Raw genomic sequence first — 24123 nt, 5'->3', positions numbered from 1 at the left:
CAATCAGCAGCCAGACAGTGCAAGGGCTTTATCCTCTGTTTCCCTGGCAACCAGCTTTTCTGGATCCCTCTGCTGTACACGTGGTTCAGCAGATGACAGGGAGGGCAGAATTCAGGGAGGGATGAGAGTCACCTAGCAGGGACTAGGTCCCAAGGATGGCAGGCAGAGAGGAGGGAACCCAGAACAGACTAGGGTTTCTGTCAGGTGGACAAAAACACACCAATAGTACCAGGCAGAGCTAATGAGGGTTCCATGTTATAAAGGGATGACCCAGAACTGAGACTGAGGGCCAGGGTGGGCTGTTTGAGTGATCTCTTGCTCCTGGCTAAACACTGTTTTCTGTCCTTCATTTCTATGAACCCATTTGATATTCATCTAAGGTCACAAGGTTGAACAAGAGCAGTTTTCTAGGTAAGCACACTAGCCTGCTTTCCGGGCCCTTCTGACAGCTACACACACACACACACACACACACACACACACACGCACGCACGCGCCTTATCTCACCAGGCACTAGCAACCCCACTCAATCCTCCTGCTGGCCAGGTGGTGTCCTGCTTGACCACGAAACAGCCCAGGATCAGAGAAGTGTGAAGCTGATGGATTTGAAGTTACGGGCGAGGGTTGGGGGTTTGAGAGCCAAGCTTTAAGCCTGGATTCTTCCCCGGGGCTCTAGATAGAACCTGTGGTCTGCGAGATGTCTCATCCAGTGCACATTCTATGAACAGCAACGGCCGTTGTCTCAAAAGGATAGACCAGCCCCAAGGTTCCAGAAGGTATAGAAGATGCATGGAGGACCCAGTTCCCCAGAATGTGTTCCCAGAAACCTGAGGACACGCAGAGGTGGAAGGCGGCTCTGGGTGAGGTGGCTTTGGGGCCCTCAGTCCGCTAACATGCCACTATGCTACCTGGGAGCTCTGAAGTGAAGTGGGTCTTTCCCAACATATGTGGGTTAGCGGGGAGTGAGTTGAGGTTCCAGGGGATTTTTAAACTTCAAGTACACTAGGGAAAGTGTATTTCTGGGTAAAATACACCTGTTATACCCATAGATTCTTTTTTTAATTATTGCGTTGTGTGCCTGGGGTGGAGCTCAGAAATCAGCTTGCATGGATCAGTTCTCTTCTACCAGATGGACTCCAGGAATCGAACTCAGGTCATGGGGTTTGAGGCAGCACGTACCCTGACCTGCTGGGCCACCTCACAGGCCGTTTCTCTTTCTTTAATGCCAGATATGGAACCTATAACCTCTCATGTGTTATGTGTGAGCTCTGCATCACCAAACCTGGTTTGCATAATAACTTCTTCTTTTCTTCTGAGAACTTTGCTATGTAGCTCTGCCTATCCTGGAACTCACTATGTAGACCATCCGGCCTTGATCTACCTGACTCTTCCTCTCAAGTGCTGGGACTAAAGGTTTGAATCACCCGTTCTCAGCATGTATAGTAGCTTCATATACATCAATTATGTCTCTACAAATATGTAAAGTGTGATAAGTGATCTGTAGGTATTGTTTTAGCCACTGCCTTAGTTAGGGTTTCTATTGCTGTGAAGAGACACCATGACCACAGCAAATCTTTTTTTTTTAATGTATACAGTGTTCCGCTTGCATGTACCCTTGCAGGCCAGAAGAGGGCACCCGATCTCATTACAGGTGCTTGGCGTCACCATGTGATTGCAGGGAATTGAACTCAGGACCTCTGGAAGAGCAATCAACGCTCTTAACCACTGAGCCATCTCTCCAGTCCCTGCAGCTACTCTTATAAAGGAAAACATCTAATTGGGGCTGCCTTACGGTTTCAGAAGTTGGTCCATTATCATGGCAGCACACAGGCAGACATGGTACTGGAGAAGGAGCTGAGAGTGCTACACCTGGATCCACAGGTAGCAGGAGAGACTGTGTACCACACTGGGCATAGCTTGAGCAAATGAGACCTCAAAGCCCGCCTCCATGGTGACACACTTCCTCCAACAAGGCCATACCTACCCAACAAAACTATACTTCCTAATAGTGCCACTCCCTATGGGCCAAGCATTCAGACATGAGTCTTGGGGGTGGGGGCATACCTATTTAAACTAACACAGTCACTGATTCTTTTAGTCATAGAAAAGCTTCATGGGAACCTCATGTGTAACAGAGGTAAAGCCGAGTGATTTCTATTAAAGGGTAAGATCTCTGGACCTCAACACTCAGATTCCCCCATCTTTCATAGGTATCCCACCAGGGCCTCACAGAAGTCAGTCTTCAGGAAAAATGTCAGCTGGACAATGGTGGTGCACACTTTTAATCCCAGCAGAGGCAGGAGGATCTCTGTGAGTTTGAGGTCAGCATGGTCTACAGAGTGAGTTCCAGGACAGCCAGGGCTACACAGAGAAATCTTGCCTCAAGAAAGGAAGAAAGGAAGGAAGGAAGGAAGGAAGGAAGGAAGGAAGGAAGGAAGGAAGGAAGAAGAAAGAGAAAGGAAAAAGAAAAGTTGACTCAGACGTTGGCTCTCTCTGTAAGTATTCATGAGATAAAACCCTTGAGGCCTGGGCCTAGCCTTCCTGTTAGTCCTGACCCTTCAGCATAGTATAGAGCATACACACAACTATCTTCTACCCCAACGCCCACACTGACAGGTTCCAGCTCTCCTTTGGCCCCTCAGCCAGCAATTATCTCTCTAATGGAGTGTGGTGTGCTTGGGCTCCCCTGGGACATTTAATGCACGTTTATCTTGTACCTTTGCTCGGGCTCCCAGCTGCTCCCTGGTGACTCTCCACATTAGCCCTGCTGCTGTTTTTGCTGATGACCCCCTGAGACTGAGTGCCCTGTGCGTGCCCTATGCCCAGCACTGGGCTTGCCAAGGCAGGCACCTGTTGATTAGCTGGGTCTCATCCTGGAACCCGCTGAAAAGCCCAGACCAAGATCCAAAGTCTTTGCATGGCTATTGGTTTCTCCCTCTAGGAGATGGGAATCGGCTCCAGTATCTTCCTAGTGAGGCCGCCCTTGGTCCACAGTAACTTCCTCTCACCCATCACTCCTTTGCCTGCTTTACTTTTTTCTTCATAGTTCCTGTTAATGTCTGATTTTCGGGGGGCCCCTGGAGACTCTAGGCTGTAGAATCAATGCGCTGCCTGTGTGGGGAACAGCAGGCTCCAGAAAGTCTTTGAGTTCCTTCTCTTTCTAAGTGGGACAAGTTCAGTGTACAGTGAGGATTTAGGTTGGTCAGGGAGTAAGACTTAGGCTCTCTCAGAAGTCATAATAAGCACAGGGTCTCTAATCTACACGGGAAGTAGAGGAAGACAAGCTCTCCTGGGAGCATGGGGATCATGAAGAGGCTAGAAAGGGAGGGAGGAGGAAGAGAGGGGACCAGAGAAAAATATATAACTCAATTAAAAAAAAATTAGAAAAAAATTTAAAAAAAAAAAAAAGGAGGAAAGGAAATTAGAATTGGGATGTGGGGTCAGGTCTGGGTAAAAGAGGAGGTGGAATCAGTGTGGGGGATATTATCTAAATACATTGTACTTATGTATGAAATTACCAAAGAATAATTTTTTTAATTTAAAAATTAAAATTAAACATGGTGTCACCCTTGTCTCCTCCCATCGCAGGCCTGACATAATGTCTTGTGTATCTGTATTCCTAAACTTAGGCATTCAATCTGGTATTTATGAATGACTAACTAATAAGAATGGATGGATGAATGAATGGATGGATGTAAGGTAGTTCTTTCATTCAACAACTATTTATTAGCAACTACAATGTACCACTTACCACTTTTAGAATGTGTTGGACAGACAAGGTGACAAAGTCTCTGAGTTCTTCTGGGGATTTTTTTGTTATTGTTGTTGTTTGGGTATTTGTTGTTGTTGTTTTGGTTTAGGGGTGGTTTTTTTTTTTTGGTTTTTGTTTTTGTTTTGGTCTTTGAAGCCTGTCCTGGAACTCGCTCTGTAGACCAGGCTGGCCTGGAACTCACAGGGATCTACCTGCCTCTGCCTCCCAAGTGCTGGGATTAGAGGCATGCACCACCACTGCCCGGCTGAGATCCTATATCTTTAGTTGGACAGACAGACAATAGACAAATAACTGCATTGTTAAGGAAACAATCAAGAGCTAGGTATGGTGGTGGCAAAGGCGTGCAAATCTCTTTGAGTTCAAGGCCAACCTGGCCTGCATAGAGAGTTCTAGGACAACTGGGGCCTTATTGTGAGACCCTGTCTTAAAAAAACAAAAACAATCTACAGGCTGGAGAGATGGCTCAGTGGTTTAGAACACTTGCTAATCTTGCAAAAGACCCAGCTTCCATTCCCAACACCCACATGGCAGCTCCCAACTGCTTATAACTTTAGTTCCAAGGGAACACGATGCCCTCTTCTGGCCTCCTCAGGTACTGCATACATGTGGTGCACTTAGAAGCAAAACACTCATGCACATAAAATAAAAACATTTAAAAGAAGGAGGAGGAGGAAAGAAAGAAAGAAAGAAAAGAAGGAAGGAAGGAAGGAAGAAAGAAATCTGCTATATACCCTGAACATTTCAGGATGCTTCTTGCTGGATAGACCAAGAAAACAATATCCCGAAAGCTTTGTGCCGAGGTCCTTGCTCAGGGTTTATCTGCAGAAATGAATCGGAAGGGATAAAGTCATGTCTCCTCCTGAGCAAAAGACAGAAATGTTTACCAGCCACTATAAAGCCACCCACTAGACCAGGCAGTGTTGACGCATGCCTTTAATCCCAGCACTCAGGAGGCAGAGGCAGGCGGATCTCTGTGAGTTTGAGGCCAGCCTGGTCTACAGTGAGTTCTAGGATAGGCAGGCTGCACAGAGAAACCCTGTCTCGGGAAGGGAAAAGAAAAGCTGCCTACTAGCTTCACAACATCCACAATGGCCCACTGTGGAGTTCAGGAGTCATGAGTAAGAAAAACTAGTTACTGCTTTTAATTTGATTTGATTTTAGAGACAGGGCCTCATGTTGCCCAGGCTGACCTCAAAATCACTATGTGACAGAGGATGGTCTTGAACTTCTGATCCTCTTGCCCCCACGCATCAGTGCTGGGATCGTAGGTGTGTGCCCCCACACCCTGTTTATGTCATTCTGGACCAGAGCCAGGGCTTTGTGTCTAGGAGACAGGCACTCTGCCACGTGAGCAACATCTCCAGCTCAGAGTTCCCATAAATTAAATAAAGCTACGTACCCTTTATCTCTTCCTGGAAGGGCTTGTCTTTGGGAACGTTCAGGAAACAGGAATGAGCTGGATTATTAGTTTGTAAGTAGAACAGATAGAGGCTAGGAAATTGGTGAAAACGACATTGAGATGAGTGCTGTGGAGAAAGCAGAACAGAACCAGGAAAGGACACTAGGAAGCATGGCGGGGGAGGGGGTATTGCTTTAGGTAGGGTCATTAAGAAAGGGCCCTCTACTGTGAGTTCAAGGCCAGCCTGGTCTACAAAAGTGAATTCAGGACAGTCAGAGACACACAGAGAAACCCTGTCTTGAAAGAAAAAAAGAAAAAAGAAAAGAAAGACTCCCCCCCACCCAGGAACTATTTAGGAGGAAGAAGGAGATTTCCGCGAGTGGGAGGGAACCAAAATACTTACATATATTTCATAATGAACCCCGTTATTACATAAAATTAATACATGCTAATAAAATCATTTTTTTAAATGGGTCAGTGAGATGGCCTCATGGGTAAAGGTGTTTGCCGCCGGCTCTGACAATGGTGGAGGGAAAGAACCAAATACCAGAGGCTGTCCTCTGAGCACCATGCACACACCATAGCACTTGTGCCCATATGTGCACACATGGTCAATAAGCAAAATGTAAAAAAATAAATAAATAAATGCAAAGGAAGTTCCCCCTCTAACTGACCATGATGGCTCCTGCCTGTAATCCCAGCCCTTGGAGAGGCTGAGGCAGGAAGGACTGCCCAGAGGTGAAGGCCAGCCAGCATCTCAGAGTAAAAGCCTGTCTCAAAAACAAAACGAAATCCACACAAAAGAGTGAACCCCTGTGACAGGTTGAAATTGGAGCAGAGGCATGAAGTAAGGGACAAGTTCTGACTGTTTGGGAGATTTCATCCAAAGGGACTAAGAGGGAAGGAAGGACCAAGGTCCTGAACAAGGACAGCCAGGGGCTGCCAGGAGGGTGGGGTTGTTTACTGTAGAGCTGCTGAGGTCAGAGAAGTTGTCTGGAGTCAGGATGCCTGTGAGTCATGTCAGGTGTTTGCAGCACGCTGAGATGGAATTCAGAGGCTGGTTTGGATCAAGGAAGTTGCATTTTCTAATTTCTGTCTCAAAAGGACCCAGATGCTATGCTGGCTGCCCTGGGAACCTTCGTTAGAGCAGGGAGCAGGTGAGAAGGTCCAGGTGATAGATGACAATGGTGGTCCTGATACTGAAGTGGTGGGTAGAACCCAGACATTTAATCCCAGCACTTGGAAGGCAGAGGCAGGCGGATCTCTGTGAGTTCAAGGCCAGCCTGGTCTACAGTGTGAGTTCCAGGACAGCCAGGGCTACACAAAGAAATCCTGTCTCAAAAAAGAAAACAAAACAAAAAACAACGGAGGAGTATTGCTAGATTACTTTCTGTTGTTTGGGGGTATCAAAGTCTTTGGGGCAAGCTTGATTTTCACCATCCAGGTGTAATGGGGGTCGTAGGCCTCTGGGGATGATTATCTTGTTATAATCAGGGTAGGGGCTGAAAATCCTGTAACAAGTGATTAAATGATGAGAAATCTTTTGATTCTGCTGTTGAAAAAAATCTAGACAAGAAGTTTATGAGACAGGGTGCAATTAGTGGAACTAAGAAAAGGAAGCGAAGAAGAGTTAAGAATTGCAATATGTGGGCTGGGGATACAGTTCAGTAACAAAATGCTTGCGTAGCATGCAAGAGATCCTGGGTTCTGATACCAGTAAGACTCTAAAAAGAGAAAACCATTCTAGCCCAGCGGTGGTGGATCACCCCTTCAATCCCAGCACTCAGGAAACAGAGGCAGACAGATCTCTGTGAGTTCAAGGCCAACCTGGTCCACAGAATGAGTTCCAGAACAGTCAGGACTACACAGAGAAATTCTATCTTTTTTTTAATATTTTTATTTATTTATTTATTATGTATACAATATTCTGTCTGTGTGTATGCCTGCTGGCCAGAAGAGGGCACCAGACCTCATTACAGATGATTGTGAGCCACCATGTGGTTGCTGGGAATTGAACTCAGGACCTTTGGAAGATCAGGAAATGCTCTTAACCTCTGAGCCATTTCTCCAGCCCGAGAAATTCTATCTTGAAAAACAAAAAACAAGAGGCTGGAGAGATGGCTCAGTGGTTAAGAGCACTGACTCCTCTTCCAGAGGACCAGGGTTCAATTCCCAGCACCCACATGGCAGCTCACAACTGTCTGAAGATCCAATTCCAGGGGATCTGACACCTTCATACCAATGCACATAAAATAAAAGTTAAATAAACTATAAGAAATGTTAAAAAAAAAAAAACAAAAAACAAAAAAAGGCAAATTCCAATTCCATACCGGACAGTCAACAACCCACTGGCCAGAGACATTAAGTTGATTCTTACAATTTTAGAGATCTGTCTGGAGTTGTCAGATTTTTGTTTTGTATTATATCTGGTTGGTTAACATAGAAGCAACATTCCTCCTAGAGGAAGTGGCAAAGGCCACCTTTCCCCACTGTTAGGTCTAATCCTTGCCAATTTTTTTAAATGGTTTTCAAGTGCTTTGCATAGAAAGAAACTTTTTCTTAAAGCCACACCATGACCTCCTTGTCCTGCACAGAGCAGGTTGAGTGCCCTATCACACTGTAGAACTATTTCAGCTAATGAGTCTACCTGTTGATAGATTTAGGTCTATTTGGTTTTAAATGGTACCTTCCTTTGGAGTCCAGTAAGCATTATAGGTAGCCATTTTGTCCCCTCTGTCAGGGGGTTTCCTTTTGACCTAACATTCCAGCCTTATATAGAGGAGATATGCTTTCTTCTGTATGTACTTCCTGTTGAAATTAGGACCCCCTTGTCAGGGTCCAGGAAGGCCGGAATGTAAGTCAATGGCCAGGAAGGGATCAGGCAATGGGGCATTGAACAGAGACATCTGGTTCACTGACCCAGCTATAGAGACTGGGAGCAGTCACATCACGTTTCGGCAAGACCAGGGCTCCACAGCTGCTTCCTGGATGGCGTCTGTCAGTCAAGTGGAAATCTGCTGAGACAGATATAGACTAAAGAGAGAAGTTTAGGAACTTAAAGAAAAACCACACATTGGAACTTTCTGGTAATTGGGGAAAGGGAGGGGTCCCAAGACTAGGGGAGAGAGAAATAACAGCCTCAGGAATAGGCAGGTAGGGAAACGGGCTGTATCAGGAGAAATGGCTCAACTGTTCCGGAGGACCCAGGTTGGATTGGGAACACCCACATGGCAGCTCACGACGATCTGTAAACTCGTTTCAATTAAATTGAAAACTTAAAAAAATATATAATGAACTAAATGTTTTTTTAAAAGAGGAGGATGGTAGTGGCCGGCGTGACGGCTCAGCAGTTAAGAGCACAAACTGCTCCTGAGGGGCAGGCAGAGAGGTGGCGGTTTCTTTAAGAATGTGGGCAGGCAAGAGAGACCCGCCCAGACGTTCAAGCCCCGCCCAGCCCCGCCCACTGGAGGCGGGACTCCGGGAGGTTTGAAAGCGCGGCGCGCTGAGCTGGGTGGCTCGGCTACCGCCGAGATGTCGGTGCTGAGGCCGATGGACAAGCTGCCCGACCTGAACCGGGCCACCATCTTGGTAGGTACGGAAGGCGCCCCGGGCCGGCTTCCCGCAAGTCCAGGCCCGTACGCTTCCTCAAACCACAGCGCGCCCGTCCGGGGTGGGCGGGCGCACTACTCTGGGCCAATCGGAGCGGCGGCTCACGAAACTGAATGGCGCCTCCACCAATAGGCGCGCGACTGGCTCGGCCGCATGCTTCAGTGGGCGTTCCAGTTCGGACTTGGGTTTCCCGCGTTCCGTGGGAGAGGCCGAGCGGTTGCTTGGAGTGTCGCTTCCCCGGTTCCCCTTCGAGCCGCCTCTGGCTGGGTGTATACCCTCATGGGGATTCAAAGCGCCGGGCCCTCCAGAGGAGCCGCCCTACTTGGGTCTCTACCTGTCTGGTCCTCTCCTTTCGCAGCTGGTGGGCACGGAGGATGCGCTTCTGCAGCAGCTGGCGGAGTCCATGCTCAAAGACGACTGTGCGTCCGAGTTGAGGGTGTAAGTTGTGGAGGTGCAGCCTGAACTCTGGGCTGGCCTGAGGAGAAGGGAAGGGAGCCTGCAGGAGAGGGCCCAACTCCTCCCAGATGCCACCTGCCCTCCCTGGTCCTGCCCACCCTGGCGGAACTGACTTTTTACAAGTCTCTATAAATGTTCATGACCCACACACAACGCCAAAAGCCCACGTACCCACTGGAGTTCTGGGTTTGGTCGTCAGCCCCTAAAAACAAAGCAGAGGTTTGTGTCTTGGTTTCACTTCTTTTTGCTGCGTAAAATACTCTGACGAAAGCAACTTAAGAGATGCTTGGCTCGCAGTGCCAGGTTCCAGCCCATGGTTGCTGGAGAAGCCGGTGCTGCGGGAACTTGAAGCAGTCAGTGACATCATATCCACAGTCAAGAGGAATGCATGCATGCTAGTGCTTCGGTTGCTTTCTTCTTAGACAACCCGGTCCCCTCCCAGAAAATGGTGCCACCTGTAGTGGGCCTCAACTACTTACAATGTTAGAGGCCGCACTTGGCCTACATAAGACCATGTCTTGGGGGGAAAATGACAACATTTTAAAAAATGTTATACTTTTGATCTGGGAAGAACTGGTTGTGTCCCACCTCAGTGCTGGACTCCTGTGGCAGTTCCTTCCGCAGTAAAGGACAGTGTGTGAACAGTCGCTATGAGGTGGCTATGCCTATCCTCAGTCCTACCCTTCTTGTTTTTCAGCCACTTGGCCAACTCCCTCCCTTTGCCCTCCGACGCGAACCGGCCCCGAATTGACCTGATTGTGTTTGTGATTAACCTTCACAGCAAACACAGGTGAGAGCCAGGACAGGCCTCTGAAGGACCTAGCTTGGCGCTGCTGGAACAGTAACCTTGTGATGGGAAGGCGGGGCCCTGAGAAGCTGCGGGGGGGGGGGTGAGGGGGGAGGGCCACAAGGTTTGAAAGAGGAACCACAACCTATTCTTTAGCAGTACAGGCCTAGTGTCGAAGGGGGCCAAAAGAGAGCCTTGTACTCCCTGCAGTTACAGTCCGTGGTGAGCTGCCCTGTGGTTTCTGGGAGCCGTGTACCCCCTGCAGTTACAGTCCGTGGTGAGCTGCCCTGTGGTTTCTGGGATGCAAACTCAAGTGCTCTGGAAGACAGTCAGTGCGCCCTCGAGCCTACACTTCATGCCCTGTTCATGTTTCCTGTTTATCTTGTTTGCAGTACTGTGAACCAGTGCTCTGCTGAGGTTTTTTACACTGAGGTTGTTACAGATCATATATAAACGGGTTGTATCCACGAGGGGGATGTGGGGGTGAGGAGGTTGGGAGTGGGCGGAGCTTGTCTCTTCAAGGGACAGGGTACCCAGCTGACCGTCCAGACCAGCAGATTGCAACGAAGTCCCCCCAAAACCAACTAGGAGACCGAGGCCTGTATGTAAAAGCAAAGAACCTTTATTCCTACAAAAGTTTGCAAACTCAGACTCTCCATGTATCCAACGTATTGGAGTGATCCGAGAACCCCGAGCTCAGTTGGGGTTGGTTTTTATAATAGCAGAGGTTGGGGTGAGGGATTGCTAAGGTTCAGGACCTCTGATTGATTGACATTTGTCTAGGGGTGTCCTAGTGAAAAGTGATGGGTGTGTGCTAGCAGGTGATCCTATCTACAATGGTTGGAACATTAAGAATTTCCTTTGGACAGTCTGTTCCTAGGTGATGTCAGTTTGTGGTCTTTCTTGGAACCAGGTATTGGGGCGTCTGTTGAGTTTGTCAGGGCTGGGTTCTACAGGGGTTAAATTTCAGCACATGACCTCTTAGCGACTAAACCCTATCAAATTACAGCAGTCAGGAGTTGATAGTATGCAGGACAGTATTTGAGAAAAACAGCAGGTGTTTGCAGAGAAAATTCCTAGAAGAATTACACCCCAAACTGTTGGCAGCAGTTTCCTCTGGAGAGTTGGCAGCGAAGAATCCTCAATGAATGAAAACTCTTAAAGTGTGTGTGTGTGTGTGTGTGTGTGTGTGTGTGTGTGTACGTACATATTTACTGCCTGATTATTTTATAAGCATTCATCAATTTCTCTATAAGTAAAAGTAAATTTTCAAACAGGGTATGGGCTGGGCAGGTGGCTCAGTGGTTATGAAAGTTTGGTTCCCGGCACCCACAATAGGAGGTTCACAATCTATAACTTCCACTTGAGGGATCCAAAGCCTCTGGCCTCCAGACACCAGAACTCCTGTACACCTAACTCACACAAGCACTGGTCAACACATAGTTTAAAATAATAATAATAAAACCTTTGAAAAAAATAAACAGGAAAATCCCAACATTTGGGATATAGGGACAGGAAGATCAGAAGTTCAAGGTCATCTTCAGGGCAGCCTGAACCACGGGAGCTGTTGCTCAAAAGGGTAAGGTAGACAGCAAGGTGGCTTAGTTTAATCACCTGAGTTCAACCCCAGGGCTCAGTATGGTCCTCTGACCCACACAAGCACTTCATGGCACCTTCCATGGTTGTGCGCGCATGCACACACACAATGAATAAATATCAAAAAATAATCACCCAGGTTTGAGCTAGGCATAATATTGTATGTCATAATCCCAGCACTCAGAATGCTGAGGCAGGAGGGTCAGGAGATAGAGGCCAGCTTGAGCTACATAGTAGTATCCTGTCCCAAAAAAAAAATAACATGGGGGGAGATGTTGAGACAGAGTTCTCTAAATAGCCTCGAATGTCCTGGAACTCAATATGTAGATCAGGCTGGCTTTAAAGTTAGAGAGTTTGCCTGCCCCTGCCTCCTGAGTGGTGGTATTAGAGGCATACCCTAGCAGGGCTGTGTTGTGAAACTCTATTTTATGGTTTGTTTTCTTGCTTGGCCTTGTATCCCAGCCTCCAGAAGGTAGAGGAATCTCTGAACCATGTGGACAGTCGCTTCTTCCTGGGGAAAGTCTGCTTCCTCGCCACAGGGGGTAAGTGGGGGGGCCCTTCCTGCTCACCCCTACCCCAGCTAGAGCGATAGAATAATCACTGTTATGGCCCCTTGCTACGGCAGCCTGCAGAGAGATTCTTCTTACCCAGCTGCTGTCTGAGGAGGTCCAAAGAGGACATGGGATCTTCTAGACCTGGAGTTACAGTTACAGATGGTTGTGAGCCACCATGGGTGTTGGGAATCGAACCCAGGTCTTCTGGAAGAGCAGTCATTGCTCTTAACTGCTGAGCCATCTCTCCGGCCCCCATTTTAGAATGTACTTTTGAGACAGGGTCTCACTATGTAGCTATGACTGTCTTGGAACTCCCTATGTAGACGAGGCTGGCCTCAAACTCACCAGAGCTGCACCTGCCTCCTAAGTGCTGGGAATAAAAGCTAAAGATGTGTACCACCATGCCAGGCACTACTGAACTTCTAACTTGATCCAAGTAACTAATTATGCTCTTACTTGGAATTCCTTGCTGACTCCTATGACTTCCAGAGTGAAATTCAAATCCTCTGAAAATACAAAGTAAACCTGGAAGTGGCACAGACCTATAATCACAACATGCTGGATGCTACTAAGGCACGAAGGTCAGGAATCTGAGGACAAAGTCCAAGGCCAGCTGACAGCCTGGTGAGATCAACTCTCAAGGCTTTTGCAGTCGGCCTCTGCCTTCCCTGTCTAGCCTCCACTCCTTTTCCTCTCATCCTTTGGGTCAGCTGCTGGTCCTGAGACGAGGCAGTCTTACTGGTAATCATGGGCTCTCTCAGTGCACCAAACACTCTGGCTTCTCATCCCAGTGGTCTTTGAGTGGGTGTTGCCTCAGATTTACGCCTGAGAAGACTGAGCGTAAGGTTAAGTGACTTGCCTCGGGCACTATAGCTCAAGAGTGGAGAGCAGAGGTTCACAGCCCTGCTTTACATTTTGAGACAGGGACTCAGTGTGTAGCTCAGGCGATCCTCAAACTCAATGTGTCCCCGTGCCTAGCGTCAGGACTGTGGGGCTCCTATCAAGTCCTGTTTCTCCTCTTTGTCTTGCTAACTCCTGCAGGAACCAAAACGCTGCTCAGGGTCAGTGATCTGTCTGATCCGCTCACATTCCCTGTGGCACTGAGGTCCTTGAGGGGAGAGTCCCACACGATGCCTGTGATGATGGTGGTGATGGTGATGATCTCAGTGAATGCCTGGGACTCCTCAGTATCAACTCACTGACTCTGAGCAGCTCTGTGTAGTAGGTACTCTTATTCTTGTTTCAAAAGTGAAGAGCCTCAACTCCATAGAGCACATCAAAGCCTTTCCAGCCTTAGAGTCTGATGTGACGGTCTTGACTGCTCAGAAAAGAATGGAATGGTCAAGCACAGTAGTGCACGCCTTTAATCCCAGCACTTAGAGGTGGAGGCAGGTGGATTTCTGACAGATGTAGCCTGCAATGTGCCTGGCTTCTTTGCAGCTGAACGGGAGAGCCACTGCAGCATTCACCGGAACACTGTCATAAAGCTGGCCCACACCTACCGAAGCCCCTTGCTCTTCTGTGACTTAAAGGTGAGAGCCCTGTCATTGTGATCAGTATTATACTTCAGTACAAGGAAAGGGCAGTGAAAACACAGTGAACAAACACATTGGGAATGCTTACTGAAGGGTCAGCAGGTGTCCAGGTAAGTCGTGTGTGTGTGTGTGTGTGTGTGTGTGTGTGTGTGTGTGTGTGTGTGTCCCTGTTAATATTGCCCTCTCCTGCTAGGGTATAAGTACTTATAAAGTGTCATGTCTAATTGACCAGTATATCCTCGTGCCTCTCTGGCTGTTAGAGTACCTGATGTCATCTACCCTCCATGGACGACAGTCTGTGGTGTCACAGGGCAGGACACAGAGCAAGTGCTAGGGGTGTTTATTAGATGGACGACTATACGGGTATATAGCTGGGTGTGTTGGTTCCACCCTGACTAGCTTTTGTAGGTGTGCTCACCCGGTGAGCCCTGTCTAGCCATAACAAAGCAGGTATACGTTCTCTCTCTCTCTGTCTCTCTGTCTCTCTGTTTCTCTCTCTCTCTCTCTCTCTCTCTCTCTCTCTCTCTCTCTCTTTGGTTTTTCGAGATAAGATTTCTCTGTAGATTTGGAGCCTGTCCTGGAACTCAACTCTGTAGACCAGGCTGGCCTCGAACTCAGAGATCTGCCTGCTGGGATTAAATGCGTGTGCCACCACCACCTGGCTCTTTTTTGTTGTTGTTGTTGTTTATTTCATGTTCATTTGCCATGTGTGTCGGGTCCCTTAGAACTAGCATTATGGACAGTTGTGAGCTGCCGTGTGGGTGCTGGGAATTGAACCCAGGTCCTCTGGAAGAGCAGCCAGTGCTATACTGAGTCATCTTTCCAGCCCCGCTTTTTTCCCTTTATTCTGTTTGTGTTGTTTGCATGTGTGGGGGAGGGATCATGTACCTGCACATTCCCCCGAAGCCGGAGAAGGATATCAGGTGTCCTTCTCTCACACTGCCGAGTTCCCTTGAGCAGGGTCTTTACTGAATCCGGAACTAGACTGGTGGCTACCAAGACCCAGCAATGTCCTGCCTCTGCCCACAGCACGAGAGTTACTGGCATGCGCAGCCGTGTACAACTTTTGACATGGCTGCTAGGATCAGAACACATGCTTGTTCAGCATTACCCACCAAGCCAGCTCTGGAGCCCCAGAAGTGCATTTGCATTGGTAGGTGTTGTTCAGCAGGAGTTAATGTATGCTCCCTGGGAGGATCACCGTAAGTTCTCTGAACCAAGCTGCCCCACCTACATACCTGGTCTGCTCCGTTGCTCTGATGATCATTTTGTTAGTTTTGAGGTTTGTTTTGAACAGTTGTGTCCTGGGTAGGACACCTTTTTTCTAAGAACAAGTGACTCCATAAGAAGCAAATCAGGACAAAACCCAACACATCCTGTGGCCCAGGGTTTTCTGTTATTTGATCTATGAACTGTGCCCGTGACAGCAGAGTTCAGGTTATCTATAAATTTGGATGAGAAGTAGAACTTGTCCCCTCCCCCACAGCATCATACAACCCTCGAGGTGGAGTTGAACTCATGAATTAGCCTAGAATGTTAGTGGGAATAGCTAAGTTAGCAGTTACCAACAGACGTAGCATGCTGGAGCTGTAATGCTGGCTTATTAGTTAAGAGCATTTGCTATTCTTGAAGAGGACCTGAGTTTGATTCTCAGCATCTACATAACAGCTTACAACTGTCTATAACCTGCCCTTCTCGGGTACCAGGCACACACACTGTGCATAGACATACATGCAGGCAGAACACCCATACACAGAGGTACTGACTGATGCTTTCATTTACATATTAGCAACCCATCACTGCTGTTCTCTGGTTGCTAAACTCCCGTAGATTACCCCTAGACTGAAGCATTGATCAGAGTATACATTGCCATTCATTACACATCGGTCTTTCTTGTTAACAATTGCTTTCAGAATTCTTGACTGGATCCAGGATGTGCTCTCATAGGTGATGACACCCTGTACCCCTGACACATCCGAAGTGTCTCACCCTCCAGGCTTTCCTCCTAACAAACCCCTGAGAAAACACTCCAGACAGAATCACCTTGCTCAGCCACACAGTAAGGTAAAGCCAGCCGATTAGTGTGCAGCTCTCCCCACATTGAGGCCTGCTGACCATGTGGCTTTGCGTGAGTCGCCTTAGATCCATTTCTCGGTAGTTTTATGATCTCTTACTGAAGAATCATCTTTGCCAGTCTGGCGGTGATGGTGCACACCTTTAATCCCAGAGGCAGGTGGATCTCTCTGAGTTGGAGTAGATGCCAGCCTGGTGTACAGAGTGAGTTCCAGGACAGGCTCCAAAGCTACAGAGAAACCCTGTCTTTGAAAATGGGGGTGGGGGAGACGGGACGACTCTTTTGTAACGCAGGTAGTGGTTGTGCCTGCTGACCCTGTGACAGGTGCTCTTGCTGTTCCATATGTGGCCATGTGGTGGCAGTCCACACCAGGTTTTGAGTTTTCACGGCACTAGACTAGGACAGTGATGGGGTTCAGCGGGTGAAGGCACTGCTGTCAGCCTGAGTTCTGTCCCTGGACCCCACAGGTAAGGAGAGAATGAATTCCTTGCAAATTGACCTCTAACCTTCATGCGTGGGTGCATGCACACACACACACACACACATTCTCTCTCTAAATGTGGTTTTGAAAGGAAAATCGTGGGGCCAGCTGTGGAGAGGAAAGCAAAAGCTGCAGTCTTGTCTTCAGCCGGCAGCAAGACTACAAATACCTGCCCAGAACGCATGCCTGGGTCCCTCAGATGACTGCGATCCCACGTGTCTGGGTTGTCCTTTTCAGAGCATACCTACTGTCTTAACAAGTTAGAACCTCAACATATTTGGATGCCTTTGTGTGATGGAGAGTTGCTAGCTCTCTTTTAGGCTGAGTTCAAGGCCAGCCTGGTCTACAAACCGAGCTCCAGGACAGCCAGGGTTACACAGAGAAATCCTGTCTGGAAAGAAAGAATGAGACTATGACTGGGGTGTGAGGGATGGAAGCTTGGGGTGTAGCTGTGTGGATACTGGAGGGGAGAGAGCGTGTCTGTAGCCGAACACTGGGAGGGCAGAGCAGTGGGGACTGCAGTAGTGAAGGGTTAGGTCATCCAGTCAGTAAAGGCTGTGGCTTTTACTCCAGATACAGCTGGAGTTGCTGGAAGCTTGCAGTCCAGGGGGTAAAAGGGGATCATGTGGCTCTGCTCTGACTCTGAGAGTGGATGGAGGGAGAGAGAGGAGGGCAGAAATGAGGACAGAGTTTAGAGATTTTTCTGGAAGGCTTGAGTGGCCTGGGTTCAGTGATGTCCAGGAAGAGTGACATGGGAGGGTCCATAGTCCTTGCTGTTTCCTGGACCGTCCACAGAGTGTGCTAGTGGCCAGATGTGAGGTGACAGGAAGACGAGTCGGACAACTGAGGCTTCCAGCATGGCCCCTAGGATGGTCCTGCCTCTAGAGATGAGCACAGTTGCTGGAGCAGCCAGTGACCGACCGACAGTGCCCGAGCCCACTTGTTGGAGCATTTGCTATTGGCTAGGCAAATGCTTGTAAACACCTCTTACTTGCCCAGAACTCACTGATCCAGGTCAGGACAGCTACACAACCCCCGGCTTCCCTGAGCCCAATAAAGGACATGTGGGTTTGAGTCATGCACTCTAATCTGTGTCGCGGGCCACTCTGTCCATCCTCCCTGTTGTCCCTGTGTCTTCCCAGGGTGCCTGGGACTCGCTACGGTTGAGGTGCTACGGTTGAGGTCCCCACTCTGCAGTCACGCCTCTGTGACCCTGGACTGCATTTGACCTTATCAGCTTTTCCTGTTTGTTTGCTTGGTTGGTTGTTTGGTTTGTCAAGACAGGGTTTCTCTGTGTAACCCTGGCCATCCTGGAACTCACTCTGTAGACCAGGGTGGCCTCAAACTCAGAGATCTGCCTGCCTCCGCGTCCTGAGTGTTGGGATTAAAGGCGCGCACAACCATCACCAACCAGACTTGTCAAATCCCTTATTTCCTCTTGATCGGGACTCACAGTCTCTGGGTGTCTCTAGGTTTTACAAGCTACCTTGTCAGGTATGGCACAATCATGGGGTACCCCTGCATCTCAGCCCCCAGCTTTGCCTTGGCCTCTGCCCTGAGTAGGGCCACAGGGCCAGCTACCGCCTCACTGCTGTTCTTTGCTCTTCCCTGAAGGTGGAGAGCTGTCGAGCCACCATGGCCCAGCGCCTGGTACGCATGCTGCAGATCTGCGCTGGCCACGTGCCCGGTGTCTCAGCGCTGAACCTGCTGTCCTTGCTGAGGTGCTCCGACAGCCCCCTGTCCAAGGAGTCGTGAGCACTGCTGCCCTCCCCGCATGTGGCTCTAGCTCCGTAAGCAAGCACTGTTGGTGAAGACAGTCAGGGCCTGACAGACCCGGGAGGCAGCCTGCTCACTGCAGGGCTGAGTGAGCTCCGCTCCACTATGCAGTGTGGTGCTGGGCAGGAATGGGGAAGGGAGCCCCATGGTTGGAATCCCATGCCTCCCAATTCACCCCACAGAGACCCATATCTTCACCTGTCTGGCGGGCTACATCCGCTGAAGATTTCTTTGGAACAAAGAGCCATGACGTAAAAATAAAAAAAAAAAAAAACCCTGAAAATCTGTATCATCCACCATTTGACTTTGTAAATGAGGAAACTGACTCAGTGCAATTAAGGGGAGAGCGTGGCTTCCAGGATCCCAGTGAAGTGTCACGTGCTGGCCCTGCTTCTTATAACCCGGCCGTTGCTCCTGGGAACCGTTTCCTGATGTAAATGGTATGGTTGGTTCTCTCATGTCATGTTGAGGGGATTGAATGACATGGCAGGTGGCATGCTGCCTGCGACTGCATTGCTCCTGCAACATGTCTGTTTGTCTGGCAGATCGTCATGCCCTCCACAGCAGCAACAAGGCATCCAGCAAACAGTCACAGTCATGTAAAACCAGACCGAGCGAGTTCCTAAAGCTATCTTACAGCAGGCAGACATGACACCAGCAAGGTCAGAGTGTGAGAAGCGAGAGGCTAGTGCACACTCCACCTCAGATCCAGGGGAAGTTTGTAGAAGGGCCAGGTTGGACTGGGGAAGTTCTGTTAGCCCCATCAAGATTCCCAGTGCTATAGGAGTGGGTTTAGCACATGGGGGGTCTAGGGTCGAGGCCTGTTGAGCACAGAAGGCTTCCATCAATAGTGGCAGGGACAGCCTCTGCTTGGAAGTCACAGGGCCTGTAGCTACCTTCAGAACAGCCCAAAGGCCTGCCCCTAGAGTGAAGAGTTAGACATACATCTCTGGTTTTTTGTTGTTGTTGGGTTTTTTGTGCCTTGGGGCTTTTGTTTGTTTTTGAGACAGGGTTTCTGTGTGTGTAGTAAACTCACTCTGTGGACCAGGCTGGCCTTGAACTCAGAGATCGCCTGCCTCTGCCTGAGTGCTGGGATTAAAGGTGCAAAGCACGCCACCTGGCTAGATAGCTTTCTGACTTGATGGCCTCCTGGGTCCTGGCCGGGGGGGGGGGGGGGGGGGGGGGGGGGGGGAGTTAGCTCTGTAGAGCCCTGTGAGGCCACACGTGTCACCTGACGCTTGCAGAGCCCTTCACGCTTCGCTTCACGGTGTTCTGCTCACAGGGCAACAGCTCCTGTGGACCTCCCAGCATGCCTCAGGGTTGCTGGTTCCCTGTGTCAGGCTTCCTGAGACAGACTTCACTGAAGGCGTGCCCATAATCATAGCCAATGGATGGCGGGCCTGCCTGCGTTGTCCCCAGTTCTGTGTGACTCAACAAAAGTGTGGCACCTCCCCTGGGAGGGCCTGAGATGGGAAGACAAGATTTTGTGCCTGAGAAAGCAGCAGTCTTCAGGGGCATTGTTCCCAGACCCTTTCGTACCCTGGGCCCTGAGTGGGGTGGGAGAGTGAGGCAGGCAGCATGGGCACGCCTCCTGTTTATGTCACCTGCTTCGCCCTCACCCTCGCCTAGGAGCACGATGTGCACATCTCTCCCTCAGGTCTCTGTGCCACATTTTCTTTGCCACCTGGTGCCATTTAACAAGAGAAGTGGCATCACATTCTCCAGTGAGAGCCTGGGAGCCTTCCAAGTGCTGGGGGAGCTTGAGGCTGTCACTACTGCCAGCTCCCTGCCAAGCTTGGCAGGGACCCTGGAACTAGAGGCGCCTCTCTGGGGTTTGGGCTGGCCTGCCCCTGCTGCACCGCAGGGCTGAGTGACACGTTAATGGCAGTCAGGTGCCCTCGCTTACCTTACCGAAGACAGCGGGGAGTGGCTGCTCCTGGCAGTGTGTCTGACTGAGGGCATGGGGACCAGGCTTGGTGCTGAGGTGGAGTACTTGGGCGACTCAAGGGCTCAGTTGAATCTGGAAGCTGTCAGATGCTTGCGACCTGAATTAGGACTAAGATCCTCTGGGAGAGCCTGCTTTGCATCATAGGTTCGTTTGACCCTAGGCTACCTGGTATGGGCAGTTCTTATACCCCTCCAGGAAGCTCAGTTCTCTGCAGGAGGGCGCTGACCCAAATGTGGCAGTAGGCCCATGGTACTTGTCCCTGCCTAAGTAGTGGCGAACAGCCATTCCTGTAGAGGAAAGGAAACTGCAGAATGGCAACAAGGATCCTCCACCCAGCTGGGTGTGGCTCATTTTGTAGCCAGCAAAGGTGGGAAGAACAGTGGTTTTTCGGGCCAGCCTGGGCTACAACGTAAGACCAGTCCATGCAAGAGGGAAGCAGATGGAGTGGTCTGTGAAATAAAAGTATTTGCCATGTGAGCTTGACTTCCATGTAAAGATAGGAGAGTGCACATTATAACTTGTCCTCTGGCCTCACACACATGCAATAGTCATGTTTTATAAAGGGTGGGGTGTAGTTCAGTAGGTAGAGTGTTTGCCTAGCCTCTCTGAAGCCGTAGTTCAGTCCATAGCACTGCGTGCAGGCACGAGGGCTCAAGCCAAGTTCAAGGTCATCTTCAGCTACACAGGCCATTTGAGATCAGTCTGGGCTACGCGAGACCCCGTCTAAAACAAACCAGGGCCAGCAAGGCAGGATGGCTCAGCTGGGAAGATTTGCTGCCAACCCTGATGACCTGAATTTCATCTCCAGAACTTAGTCCTGCAAGTTGTCCCTTGACCTCCATATGTGTGTGCATGCCTCCCCAATGTCATTTATAAAAATAAAACAAAACTAAACACTTCACACACAGACACCTGCCCCCAAGAACAGAGGCCTTGGGCTACTTGGCCACAGAGGAAGTAGTTGAGTGGGAAAGGACCAGGCCCGAGAGTCTCACCACCGGGTCCTGTGACGTGTGGGTCAGCTTGCTTTCCTGCTCTGAGCCCCACGGCTCTGCCCCTTGGGGTTCTCGTGGCTGGAAACAAAAGCTTGGTCCTTGGTGGCCCTGCCCCTTCCTCCGCAGGTATGCGTGTGCCTGCAGGTGCCCGGCATATGCTGTGCTTGCCAGCATGGAGGTGGGCATCTTCCAGATGGCTTCCTCGGCCATTCTCCACATTATTTCTGAGTCAGTGTCTCTCACAGAACCTGAAATTTTAAAGTCGAGCATACCCCTCATTTCCGGTACCCTCCTTGAGTTTTTCTCCCAAGCCCTTCTCATCCTTCACCTACTAGACTGGTTCCTTACTGGAGTTTGTTTGGTTCTGGCTGCCTGTCGCTGCTCCTGAACTTGGTGGAACCTGGTAAGGAGTCAGCACTTGCTGGATGGTGAAACAGCCCTGCATAGGGCCAGCAGGAGGCCTGGAGCCCAGGTAGAGCTTGTTCTGCCTGGGTGCCCTGATCAAAGCTGGGACGCTCCCATTCTTCCTCCACCTCATAGCCTCACTGTCCCCGGGCACAACTGCCCGCTGGCCTCCGGACAGGACTTTACTCCTGCAGCCAAGGACCTGAAGATCTGTGGTTCCTTATCTCATACTGAAGGCCCTGGACCACACCGAGGCCATTCTTAAAGAATGGCAGAGCGGGAGCCCTGTTGTGACAGCGCATAAGTGTGTGCACAGTGGGTGTGGAGGGAGAGGACTGGGGGTAGCCTGGGCTGTGACGTGAGTGGCACACACACAGCTTCAAGAGAGGGCGTGGCCTGCCATTGATAGGCTTGGGTTCCAAGGAGAGAGGACCAGACCAACCACCCTGACTGCTGTTTTGCCTGCGACCCCTGCTTCTCAGGCCTGTAGACTCTAATGATCCCCCACCATTCCCATCCTTCTTCAGTGAACAGAAAACCTGACATTGTCCTTCCCTCTCCCCACCGCAGGGAACTTTCCAACAGTGTCACAAGGGGTGAGGGGTCAAGGGAGCTTCTACTTTGAGACAAACACTGAGAAAATGGGGTGGAGCTGAGAGGGTGGACATGAAGTTTCCAGCCAACTCATAGTGACTGGGAAGGCCCCAAGGCAATCCATGTTATGACTCATGTTTCAAAAGAACAAAAAAAAAACCCTTTGCCTGTGTGGACCTGAAGCTGTGTGTAAGCAGTGTCCAGAGCAAGGGGACCGAGACTGTGGGTGCCCTGGCCTGATTACAGCTACAACTAACACTGATGTTTGAGAATATCCCGGGTCTCAGAACAGTTTCACATCCAGATCGGGGGTGGGGGCTGGGGGACCTGAGCCTCTCTGTCCCCGGGGGCTGCCTCCCCCACCCCCATCACACTGGGCTTGCCCCATAGATACAGTGGCCTTACTTCCCTGACCATCTCTGAATCATGAAGAACTTGGGCCATGCTTCACACTCAGGCAGGTGCAGACTCCATCCTGGCCTTCATTCCCACTGGCTCATCCTCTGAAAGCTGCCTTCCTCTGTGTTCATCTCATGCTGTTTGGGGAAATTTTCAGAGCAAGAGTTCCACACCGTACTCCACCCCCAAATGAATCACCTTTTTATTTATTTATTTTTTTAAGAGCAGATGGGCATGGTGTCAGGAACTTTAATCCTGCACTCAGGAGGCAGAGAAGCAGGCAGATCTCTGAGTTAGAGGCATCTGACCTGGGCCTGATGATCTACTCACAACCCTAGAAGTTCAAGGTCATCCTTAGCTACACAGTGAGTTTGAAGCCATCATTTAGTAAATGAAAAGGTTGAAATCAGTAAGACAAAAACTTGAAGGAGTTTCAGCCACAAAGTCCCTCATTTTATAGTCAAGAATATATATACATAAACACATATATGTGTATATATGTATACACACACAGGCTGACACGAGGTGTTTGCTTCATGAACCTGACACCTGACCATGCCTCTCAGGACTCCTGAGAGTTATCCTCTGACATCACTGTGGCATGCGTGGTAGTTTGAAAGAAAATGACTCCCAGAAGGAGTGACACTATCAGGAGGTGTGGCTTTGTTAGAGGAAGAGTGTCACTGGGGTGGGCTTTGAGGTCTCATATGCTCAAGCCACTCCCAGTGTCTCAGACTACTTCCTGTTGCCTGTGGAATCAAGATGTAGCTCCTTGTCCACTCTCAGCTCCTCCTCCAGCACCAAGTCTGCATGTATGCTGCCATTTCCTGCCCTGATGATAATAGACTGAACCTCTGAAAGTGTGAGCCACCCCATGAAATGTTTACCTTTGTAAGAGTTGCTGTGGTTATAGTGTCTTCACAGCAATAAAAACGCTGACTTAAGACATCATACACACAACTGATAAAAAAAAAATGGGGGATTTTTTTTTTTTTAGTCTTGTGTAAACCAGTCTTGCCTTGAACTCCTGATCCTCCTGCCCCACCCCACCCCAAGTGCTGGCACTCAGTCCTGGGGATAATGAAAAATGCATTGAAGTAATATCAGATTGCTTAAAGTAAAAATTGGATTTTGTTGTTGTTGTTGTTATTTTTTAAGGGCTAGAAGTTTGGGCTGAGATGTGTCTTTAGGCCCAGCTACTCAGGAGGCAGAGGCAGGAAACTTGCTTGAGCCCTGAAGTTTGAGGTCAGCCTGGGCAACATGACAAGATCCTGTTTGTCATAAGCAGGTTTATAAATAAAAAAAACTTTTTTTAAATATTTATTTGTTTATTATGTGTTCTACTGCCTGCAGGCCAGAAGAGGGCACCAGACCTCATTACAGATGGTTGTGAGCCACCATGTGGTTGCTGGGAATTGAACTCAGGACCTTTGGAAGAGCAGGCAATGCTCTTAACTGCTGAGCCATCTCTCCAGCCCATAAAAAAACTTTTAAAAAACAAAACTAAAAAGGGAAAATTTGTTAAAAGGAAAATGTGTAAACACTACAGTGAATTTAGAAACCAACTTCTTGATCATCTCAGAACAGTCAAAAATGACACAGAAGAACTTCTTGCTTGAGAAGGTGGCACTGGGGGTATGCTAGCTAGCCCAGAGAAGCCCCAGAAGCCCACCACCTCTGGACTATGCCCTCTGTAGCTCCCCACTGCTGCTTCCCAGGTTAACTCCTTTACAGTAAGCTAGA

General features: G+C 49.3%; 1 protein-coding gene across 2 annotated transcripts; it reads left to right on the top strand.

Moving 5' to 3' along the window:
- Window positions 1-8632: 8632 nt before the first annotated feature.
- On the top strand, window positions 8633-18326 carry Cenpm (centromere protein M). Of its 2 annotated transcripts, XM_048445057.3 has the most exons (7): window positions 8633-8759; window positions 9139-9218; window positions 9934-10026; window positions 12082-12161; window positions 13614-13705; window positions 14738-14861; window positions 17878-18326. In XM_048445057.3, the coding sequence occupies exons 1-7, from the start codon at window positions 8703-8705 to the stop codon at window positions 18072-18074; spliced, it is 723 nt and encodes a 240-aa protein (XP_048301014.3). In that variant the 5' UTR covers window positions 8633-8702; the 3' UTR covers window positions 18075-18326. The 2 variants fall into 2 exon arrangements, with proteins under 2 accessions (XP_048301014.3, XP_048301017.1); XM_048445060.3 differs by lacking the exon at window positions 14738-14861.
- The last annotated feature ends 5797 nt before the right edge of the window (window positions 18327-24123 follow it).

The sequence above is a fragment of the Myodes glareolus genome, chromosome 19 (genome assembly GCF_982192425.1).
Source record: "Myodes glareolus chromosome 19, mMyoGla1.1, whole genome shotgun sequence".
Taxonomy (NCBI): Eukaryota; Metazoa; Chordata; class Mammalia; order Rodentia; family Cricetidae; genus Myodes; species Myodes glareolus.
Note: the sequence above shows the minus strand (reverse complement) of the source record. Positions and strands in the feature narration are given on the sequence as shown.

Bases quoted from the DNA above. Each gene is read 5' to 3' on its own strand.
- Cenpm (XM_048445057.3), top strand. From the start codon at position 8,703: ATGTCGGTGCTGAGGCCGATGGACAAGCTGCCCGACCTGAACCGGGCC. The intron at 10,027-12,081 runs GTGAGAGCCAGG...CTTGTATCCCAG, and splicing joins AACCTTCACAGCAAACACAG to CCTCCAGAAGGTAGAGGAAT. The intron at 14,862-17,877 runs GTAGGTGTTGTT...TCTTCCCTGAAG, and splicing joins CCAGAAGTGCATTTGCATTG to GTGGAGAGCTGTCGAGCCAC.